General features: G+C 40.4%; 1 protein-coding gene across 1 annotated transcript in view; it reads right to left on the bottom strand.

Moving 5' to 3' along the window:
• The window catches only part of LOC138017642 (DNA damage-regulated autophagy modulator protein 1-like), a 9,354-nt gene extending 210 nt beyond the window's left edge, over window positions 1-9,144 (bottom strand). The window contains exons 1-3 of the mRNA XM_068864670.1: window positions 8,815-9,144; window positions 8,407-8,547; window positions 1-410 (exon numbers count right to left, since the gene is read on the bottom strand). The exon at window positions 1-410 is cut by the window's left edge and continues 210 nt beyond it. Of these exons, the coding sequence (XP_068720771.1) occupies window positions 1-410; window positions 8,407-8,547; window positions 8,815-9,144 (881 nt within the window). The remainder of the gene's footprint in view (window positions 411-8,406; window positions 8,548-8,814) is intronic.
• Window positions 9,145-10,000: the final 856 nt, after the last annotated feature.

Below are 10,000 nucleotides of genomic sequence, written 5' to 3'. Positions count from 1 at the left end.
TTGTCTGTTTCTACCTCATCCTTTGCAACTGCGCCAACTTCAATGGAAAAGCGTTGAAATTCTTTGTAAAATGAAGAAGCATAAATCGCAATGCTCAAACAGGTTACCCATTCGCCAGCAGCGAAGAATATGTGAAGATCGTATCCACCTTCGTCTTTGTCCCAAAATGCTTCGTCACTACCATGGAACTTTAAGTGGGAGAAATATTTACTTACGGGGAACTCCAATCCAACGATGGTCATAACGAAGGATACTGATAACCGGAAGAAAAATGTGCACTTGGTGTTAAGGCCGATTTTGATCGTGTAAAAACTGATAAGGGTCTGGAACCAGAAGTAGAGTACACCGCTGAGAAACAGTAATGCGGACCCGGCATAGTGAACTCCGCCAAGAGATGCGGCGATCTGTTCCTAAGTTGAAAAAAAAAAACGGAGGAATAAAGTGAGTAAAAGTTTCCAACTATAAATCTGCTTTAATCACGGTTTGTATTCGCTTCGCTGTTCTAAAATTGCTGGTTTTTGCACGCATCGCTGTTTCTTTATTGATGTCATTGCAGGATCCAGGAATATGGAAGTGAAGAAATACTGATAGAGAAAGGGAGAGGGGGTGGGGGAGTTTTTGACAGTGAAACGACATGACTATCTCACCGCCTATTCATTCTTACTCCAGTAGTGAAGGTTTATTTCACCTAATGCAAAAGTTATAGAACACAATTTCATTTTAGCTGTTGAATCTGCCTTTCGACTCTTAACAGTAAACGAGTTAATCCAGTTTGCAGTTGTTCTTGTTTAATCAAGGTTTAGATGAAAAGGAAAGGAAAGGAAAGGAACTTCATTTAAGTGTCTAATCTTCTAGCGCCGTAGAGCACTAATCGGGGGCACTGTAAATTGACATTAACAAATTAACACAAATCAAATCAAGTTTTGGTTTTTGAGGAGAGGTGGGGTGGGGGGGAATCGGAGTACCCGGAGAAAAACCTCTCGGTACTCAGTAGAGAACCAACAAACTCAACCCACATATAACGCCGAGTCTGGGAATCGAACCCGGGCCACATTGGTGGGAGGCGAGTGCTCTCACCAATGCGCCATCCCTACACTAGCGTCTGCATTAGCGTCTTTAATTTCAGTCTATTGGTCGTGATTAGCGAAAAGTGAGCTGAAAAAGAAACAGGGCCAAGGCCAGATATCAGGAACTCATCAAGGGGAGCCTTTATGTCCCATACTTGACGTAGAAGTCAACCCTTTCCGGAGTAGATTTATTTACAGAACGCTTTCCTTGGGAGATTCAGCCCCCCACCCACTACTTTAAAATCCAATTTAAAAAAATCAAATCAATCTCAGCGTCAAGGGAAATATGATACTTTTCGTGAAAAAAAGCTGTTTCTAAAAAAAATAACTTTACTCGGGAAAGGGTTTACTAAACTAGAAATTAGGGGAGATAGAAGTTCCTCTTGACGAGATCCTGTTAGATATTTAACAAATAGAAAGTGGTTCAGCGTTGTGTCACTCTTATCGACAACGATATTCGTCATCACAGTGGTCAAAATGTCGTGGACTCACGAGGCGCAGCCACTGGAATTTCTTCAGTGCAGACGTGATGTGATCATGTTTCCTATATAAAGCCAGCAACTTAGGTGTGCATCGCGATTCTGGACATACTGTACTTTCCGTATGAGGTGCGTAGGAAGCGGACCAAATATCCATTTGGATCGTTGCATGATCCTTTAAACGAAATAACTAATAAATGATATATGTTTTCAAAAATTGCGAACATTAGAAACTCGGATGGGTTCAAATCTCATCTAGAACTCGGCTTTCTTCGAGTTCCAAATTTCATATAATATACTTATGATAAAATATAGTGTGAAGCCGAACGAGATCACCAACTGGAAACATGTAAAGGGTAAATAAGGTATCGGCCCCAGAACAGAAGCCTCTGGAACAACAAAGGTAATAATAATAATAATAATAATAATAATAATAATACAGTGGTTTTCAATTGAGTGTCGAAAGTAATTACATAATTACTTTGATTTATAATTACTTCACTCATTGATTGGTTCAAAGCTGATTCAGAGATCTGTACTGTTGGGATCGGCAAGGCTTCTTAGGAAAGTGCTGGAAATGTAGGCAGGAGACGAAAGTACAATGAAGGACGCTTCTTGGTTTCCTTAGACAACTGGTTGTTGCCCGGAACCAATGAAAAACAGATTCCATCTGACATTATTAGCAATAATAATAATAATAATAATAATAATAATAATATAAGCAAGAAAAGGCATGCATGCTGATAGATATGGCAATCCCCGCCGACCGAAATACATCAGTAAAAGTAGCAGAGAAATTGTCCAAATATAAAGATCTGGATGTTGAGATTACGAAAATGTGGGGATTGAAAACAATAACAGCGCCTGTTGTCATCGGGGCACTTGGAGTAGTCAAGAAAGGCATCGAAAAACACATTGACAAGATACCAGGAAAAATTAACATCACAGAACTTCAAAAGATCGCCCTCCTAGGATCAAGTCACATCCTCCGAAAAGTTCTATCGATCGAATGAAGACCATGACTACCCATTAGAGCCCCAGAACCTGGATTGGGTCCGGCGCTAATGGTGAACATGACAGAAGAATCAAGAAGAATCAGAGATAATAATAATAATAATAATAATAATAATAATAATACATAGCTTACATGGCTCAACGCCTCTCATGGATCCAGCAGTGCTTTACAATAATGGTAATATAAGTATAAAATCAATTGGATAATGAGATAAAAATCAACGAAAACAAAAACTACAACTGCCTAAAGAGATAGGATTTTAGTTTAGGAGCCCTGTGAGAGAACGCTCTATATCCATATGTCTCTATTAGGAATGTACGGTTTTAACAGTTTACTTACATACAGAGGACCTAGACCACTTAGTACTTTAAAAACAAGAAGAAGTATCTTATAAAGTCAATACCGGCGGACACAGGCAGCCAGTGTTAGCTTCTAAGTACAGGTGTAACGTGTTCATATCTGCTGGTGGCTGTTAGCAGGAGGGCAGCTGAACTTTGTATATGTTGCATTCTATTAATTTGTGATTGCTGTAGGCCAGATAAAAGTACGTTACAAGAATCCAACTTTGACAAAATAAAAGTATGAATGAGTACTTCACACTGACGGAACGATAGGAACTTTTTAACTTTAGCTATGTTACGAAGGTGGAAAAAGGCAGTTTTACAGATATTATTTATTTGTACATCCATAGAAAGCAAACTATCAACTAAGCACCGATGTTCTTGGCAGATTTGCTAGCGTTTTTTTAAAATAATAACCTGTGCCCCGATCAGGATTGAATCTAGTGGAGGTGGAGGACGGTGGCGAGCAGTCAGGTCAAGGAGCTCTGTCTTATCCCCGTTGATCTCAAGCTTGTTCACAACCATCCATTGCTAGACATATTGAATGCACCTCTCAATTAATGATTTGGACTGTAAAGCATCTGCAGGATTGAATGACATGTATATCTGCGTGTCGTTGGCATAAAAGTGAAACGCGATACCGTGACGCTTGATGACATCTGCAATCGGGGCCGTGTACATAGAGTACAGAAATCGGTCCTAACACAGATCCCTGTCGGACACCACAGGCCAGCTTGTGCTTAGATGAACAATCATTTGCCACTGACGTATTGGAACCGATTTTAGAGAGATGAGTGCATCCAGGCCAGGCCAAAGGCCGCTGAGAGGTCTAAAAGTACAAGAGTGTCGTCCATCGCTCTAAGTAGATCATCGTTAATTCGCGTAAGATCTGTCTCCGTACTGTGTCCCTTCTTGTATGCTAGATTATTATCCTCCAGGTGGTCAGTGAGGCGTGAAGCTACTACCTTCTCGGTTGCTTTGGACACAAAGCGCAGATTTGAAATAGGTCTGTAGTTCTGATAGATTTCATGGTCTAAGGAGTTTCTTGATGACAGGATCTTCCTTGAAAAGGGCAGGCACTAAGCCGTCCTTTAAAAACAGGTTGATCATATGGACAAAAACAGGCAAGAGGACGGAAAAAAAATCCGTCATGAGAGATCCAGAGATGGGATCCAAGGAGAACAACTTTTTCGCTATATGGGTTTTACAATTGAGCTTAGTTCAGTCGGTGTTGTTGGAGAAAATTCACAAAGTTCAGGTACATGGTATAGTTGTTCAGCATTCATTGGGTCAGCGGTAGTAGTTGGAAAACTCGCACGAATACGCTGCACCTTACTGTCAAAATAATTCGCAAACATGTTCGCAAGATCTCTAGGACAGTCATGAGTTGGTAACTTTTTAACTGCACTGGTATTTAGCATTTTTTCGAGGACAAGAGAACAATACACGTGGATTATTGGTGTTTTCCTCAATTACATTGGAATAGAATTTCATCTTGGACTCATGCATGAATAAGCTGATTCACACGCTTGCACTCCTCCGTGTATAATTCCCGATCAGTCGTTAGCTTTGTGCTACGCCAACGTCGTTCTAGCTTTCTCCTTTCTGCTTTCTCCTGTTTGATGTTATCTGAATACCAAGGGCAGCAGGTCTGACCGTAATAGTGTCTTTGAAAGTGACGTGTAGGTTGCGCCATGACGAAGAAATTCCATAAACTAAAACAGTTTCCCTACGGCCAAACACTGGTAGATAAGGCTCAAACCGTCCCACTGAAGCGCCTTGCACTTGATGCCAACCTATCTGACAGTTTCTGTAGTATAATTATATGATCAGCAGTCACAAGTGCAGCACTCGTGAGGTCCAACTGAACTTAACAACAATAACAGAGCAACATAACGAAACAAAACAAAAAAACCAAAGCAGTGGTTTGAAGAGGCAGTATGCGGAACCCAGTGATTAGGATGTCAGTAAACAACATGAAGATCATTCTTCGAGGTGATTGACGATTAGTAGAGCCAATGTTTTCTCAGTTATTTGAGCGACAAGATGGAGGTTGAACACAGGTCGATAATTTTTCAAGATCCCATGACCGAGGGTTGCTTTTTTCAAGAATCAATGTCACAACAGCATCTCTGAATTACTAAATGTTACAAGATGAAATCAAATTCAGGTCCATTTAAATCAAACTAGATGAAAATAAATCAAACTACGGTAGGTGAATTTAATTAACCTAGGTTATTGATCAACTGTTTCAAAAGGGATTTTCTTTATGCGGGGGTGGTTGAGAAAAGGGGCACGGTTTTTTTAGGGGCGTTAAAAACAAAACAAAAAACCAAACAAAATAGCTTTTCCCACCGCCTACTTTCCTCTCCACTCTATTCCTTTCTTTTCTTACTCTCTTTCTGTCTGTCCCTATCCCTCTTAACCTTCCATTCCCTGATCCATTCGTCACATCTACCACTACTTTATGTAACCTCGACCCATTAAATTCCAATTTGTACATGAAAGGAAAAGGAAAGGAAGAAACTTTATTGTCGATTTAGCGCTGGAGCACTAATAGGCCACTTTGGAAAATACCATAATACTCTTTGTTTGTCCCCCCAAATTTTGCATAAGCATTGTTTTTGTTTTCTGTTGGGACCATTGTAAATCCCAAGAAACTGGAAACAATGCTTATTCAAAATTTGGGGGGACAAACAAAGAGTATTATCGTATTTTCCGAAGTGGCCTATTGGGGACACTGTAAAGCGAAATTAACAATGAAAGCAAATCAAGTCAAATGAGAGAAAGAAATCACTTTGAACTGCACTTACCAAAGATCTAAACCGGAAACCTCTGACCTCCCTCAGTAGAGAGTCCTTCACCGCAACTAACCGCTGAACCACACAGGACTTGGACAAGCAGCCGTCATTAATTTTAATAGCAAATACTTTTCTCCTGGAGCAAGAGGGCCCAGACTCTTCTCGGTCATAGTAAATTATACAAAAGTTTACTCGTGCGCAATGCGTGGCCCTGTATGGTTCGTAAACTGGCTTACACAAGTTGTGTTGACTCAGAGATATTCTACAAAAAATTGGGTGAAGTTAAAGCTTCCAAAAAGACAAAGGCAAGCAAAATAACCCTTTTCATTGACGACAACTTTGACAACGATGCAGTGAAGTGGTTAGAAACACGTAATGAAGATAGCAAATACAGAACAAATCTGACAAATCAAGACACCACTTTGGCACTCCACAGTGTGTCGAGATGGGGACAAAGAAGATGGAGGCCTAGCTCGACACACTGTGGAGTTCCAAAGTGGTGTTGACTAGGAAACACGGAGATCGTAGTAAGAGAGAGAGATTTGAAGCAAAGAAAAGTTCTCGAAGGAATTGAGTCACTACGGCAGAAACATCGCGGAATTAGAGTCCTTAACAATAACATGGAAACCAATCCTTACTCGTCTGTAATGATCACGATACGTCATATGCGGTTACCAAGCTGAACGACTAAAAACGGTCCGCCATATTGATAAAATTTTTAAACAACCTGAAGAAGATCAGTAAAACTGGTCGAAACGTCGGTTTTAAACCCTAACTTTTCAGGAATACGATTAAAGAAGAAGAATTGATTTTTTTGGTCAAAGCAGCAACGTTTATTATGGCTGCGATTTGCTTTACAAGTAGATTTGTTCTCGAAAAGTCGATGTCTAGTATAATTGATCATGAGGGCTTCGATTCACTCCGAAGTTCAATGTAGCGCTTATTGCGAGTGACCAAAAGGAGCCCGCAAGCCTAATATCAAAATTGCTATTAGGCATGCGTGGCGTGTATATACTGAGCTGCCACTCGATTTTGCACATTCCTGTGTTCTTCCACCAAGAATGAACGGAATTCATAAAATGAGTTTTCGGCAGCTTTGGTCGCAATATGATCACGAGCCTTGGAGCCCTCGATCTCCTGAAGCATACCAAATATGGGTATTTGCCACTTTGGACTTCAAGCCACGAGGAGATGATTCAAACTTGGAAGAAAGTGTTGAGCAAACTCAAGACCTCTGGAGCGTCAGCTTCCACTTACGGTAATTATAATTGTTGCAATTACTTATACTCTGAACAAACACATTCCGAAGACAATTTATAGTTATTTTGCAGATTACTCGCCGTCGATTTAATTGAAAGCGTTTCATATCTTTTAAACGACAATAGAGAATATCGTAAGCTAAAACAACTGTGATCACTGCAGTCGAGTATCGAACAGCGAGGTTTGTTCACCGCTTTGCCATAGTGTGATCCATACAACGTGTTATGTTACAAATGACCTCTTCATAAACTTGAGGTTTTAACAAATTTACAACTACAGTTGAACCTCGATTATCCAGACCTTGATTATCCAGATTTCTCGATTATCCGGACTTTTTCTCAGCTCCCAATTTTGAATTGAATATTTATTAGTCATAATCAAGATCCGTAGCCATATTCTTTTTGAAAATACAGCGTTAAAAAGTGAAGTAAAGGCGAGATTGTTTCGCTTTCAAAAAGCAAAATAAAACAGTGCGCACACATCATAACTAATGAAGAACTTTCGAATGAGTTCTGATTGGCTCGTTTGGCGAACAAGCTACATTACGTCACGAATGTTTATTCACGATCATCATGTCCTTGAGGCGTAAGCTATCTGTTCTTTCGATAAAAGATAAACAGGCTATAATTTTGAGATTAGAGAAAGAAGAAAAAGAAACCAATTTGTCAACTGAATATGGCGTTAGTAAACGGCAGATATTTGATATCCGCAAGAGCAAGGAAAAGATCATGACGTTTGCCGACACTTGTACAGGTATTCACAATGGACAGTAAAGGTGTAGACCACATTGTTTTCCAAATGATTTGTAAATGTTTTGTTTGACGATTATATGTCGCTTTCTTAATTTAATCAGTTTTTTTCCTCATTAATATTCATATTCTCGATTATCCGGACCCTCGATTATCTGGACTATTTCGTCCAGTCCCAACGAGTCCGGATAATCGAGGTTCAACTGTACTGTGTCACAATATAGTAAAACTCTGTTAATTAAAAACGATTTCTTATCCCGGCCTGCAACTCCTTACGTCGGTCTCGCTCATATCACTAACCTGTGGTTATTTATAGTTAGGCTCTTTTTGTTATGTAACTGGTCTAAGTCCAGTACAAACCAGGCTTTTTTTGTCAGCCGGGTAGTTAATTATTCCGAGTCGGGTATTTCTCTAACGAAGGGCCAAACCTCGAAAAGTCAGCGATTTCAGCGTCAGCGTGATCAATTTCCCTCAACAACTCGTCATTTGTTGATAAAACCCAATTTCTTAGTCGGCATATAGTAATTAGGATGGTCTCGGCTTCAAGTTTTCGGCTTTTAAAATCATAGCCGAAGCACTGTGATTTTCTTGGCGTTCCCCAATTTGTATGCATGCGTGAGTTCTGAGTTTACGTAGCTGAAGCGGAACATGAACTGAATGCATTTCAAGCCATTATGTTAGAATGCTTAAGTTAGCATACCTCACTTAGTGGGCAGGGAAAATTCGCCGCTAACAGGACGCCCACGAAACTACAAAGCGCAAATGGTACCGAAACCTTGTTTAACAGCCGCAGTCGTCGGATAATAGGGAGCTTACAAAACGAGGACGACGACGGCTACGAGGACTTCATTTAAAAATACGAGTTCGCGTTATTCATATCACTACGAAACTATTTCATGTCGTTTCGCGTTGAAAATGTGTAGTAACTGTCGAGGAATTAAACCGGTATGAGTGAGTTCGAAGCTCATCGTCATGTGCTAACGTCCTCCACAGAACCTTGAATTTGGTCATTTCACGTCGTCATTTAGGAGATGACGGCAAAGAAATGTACCAAAATGTAAAACGCACGTGCAGAGCGTGCAGAGCCATTGTTTTTGCTCACTAAACCTATTGTTTTGTAGCGTCGTCGTTGCCGTCGGCGTCGTCGTTTCGTAAGCTCCCTAATACTCCCGTCGACGGAGTCTTCTTGAATTCCGTCCAGTTGAATATACCTACAAAACAGAGTCAGCAGGCCACATAATGCAACAATGGCCATTAGAAAACCAAAGATGGAATTCTGAGGTTGGTTGGCTGCCGTTCTACTGATGCTCGGTAAAAATGGATTAACATGTCCCAGCGATACTGCTATGATATATGGTGTCAAGATTGTTACACACAACAAAAGAGGCCACAACAAAGGTAGGAGACGAACTACACTCGAAAATGTTGGCATGTTCGTCGCAACTCAAAAGTGGGAAAATTATCATAAGGCTATTAGTACTTGGACTGGTGAAAAGATAAATGAAATTCTAGACCCTGAGGGAAATGAATGTTGTATCAAAAGTTTAGAAACTTTTTGACATTGCAGGGTGTAGTATGTTTTCGACCCTCCAACAATAAAAATGGATTAACATGTCCCAGCGATTATACTACGATACATGGGGTCAAGATTGTTGTACACAAAAAAAGGTACGAAACGAACTACACTCGCAAACGTTGACATGTTCGTTGCAACTCAAAATTGGGAAAATTAGCATAAGACTATCAGTAATTGTATTGGGGAAAAGATCAATTATTCTAGACCCGGAGGGAAATGAATGTTGTATCAAAACGAACTTCCAGGGGCACCCAACGAATCTGTTCCTCACCTTATCTGTTCCCCAGAGGAATCTTGCTGGCTGGCAAAAATACAGGTGTTTCGATGAGCTGGCTGGGAAATTTTGTTATTGATAGAGGTTTTGCCTGGGAATTACTGACTTTTTCTAGCATTTCAAGCCGAGAAAAAAGAGAACCCCTTCCCTCTCCCAGAAGGTAGTCACAAACATACGACGGCTGGTCAGAGTGATTACGCTTGCGGAAAAAACCTGTTTTCTCCCGGTTTTGTCGCTTTTGTTCGGTCGTTTTGGATCGAGGGATTTGAAAGCGCGCGGAATTCCTGGCTGGGAAACCAACCAATTTTATCTAGCTGGCTGGGAAATTTCTTGTGTGTCTTGCTGGGAAAAAGGAACAGATAATGTTTTCCCAGCAACACTGAAAAACACCTGAAAATGCCTTAATAACATTTATATTCATTAACTGGGGTATAATAA

Source organism: Montipora capricornis, chromosome 9 (genome assembly GCF_036669925.1).
Source record: "Montipora capricornis isolate CH-2021 chromosome 9, ASM3666992v2, whole genome shotgun sequence".
Lineage (NCBI taxonomy): Eukaryota > Metazoa > Cnidaria > Anthozoa > Scleractinia > Acroporidae > Montipora > Montipora capricornis.
This window is presented reverse-complemented; position numbering and strand designations above follow the sequence as displayed.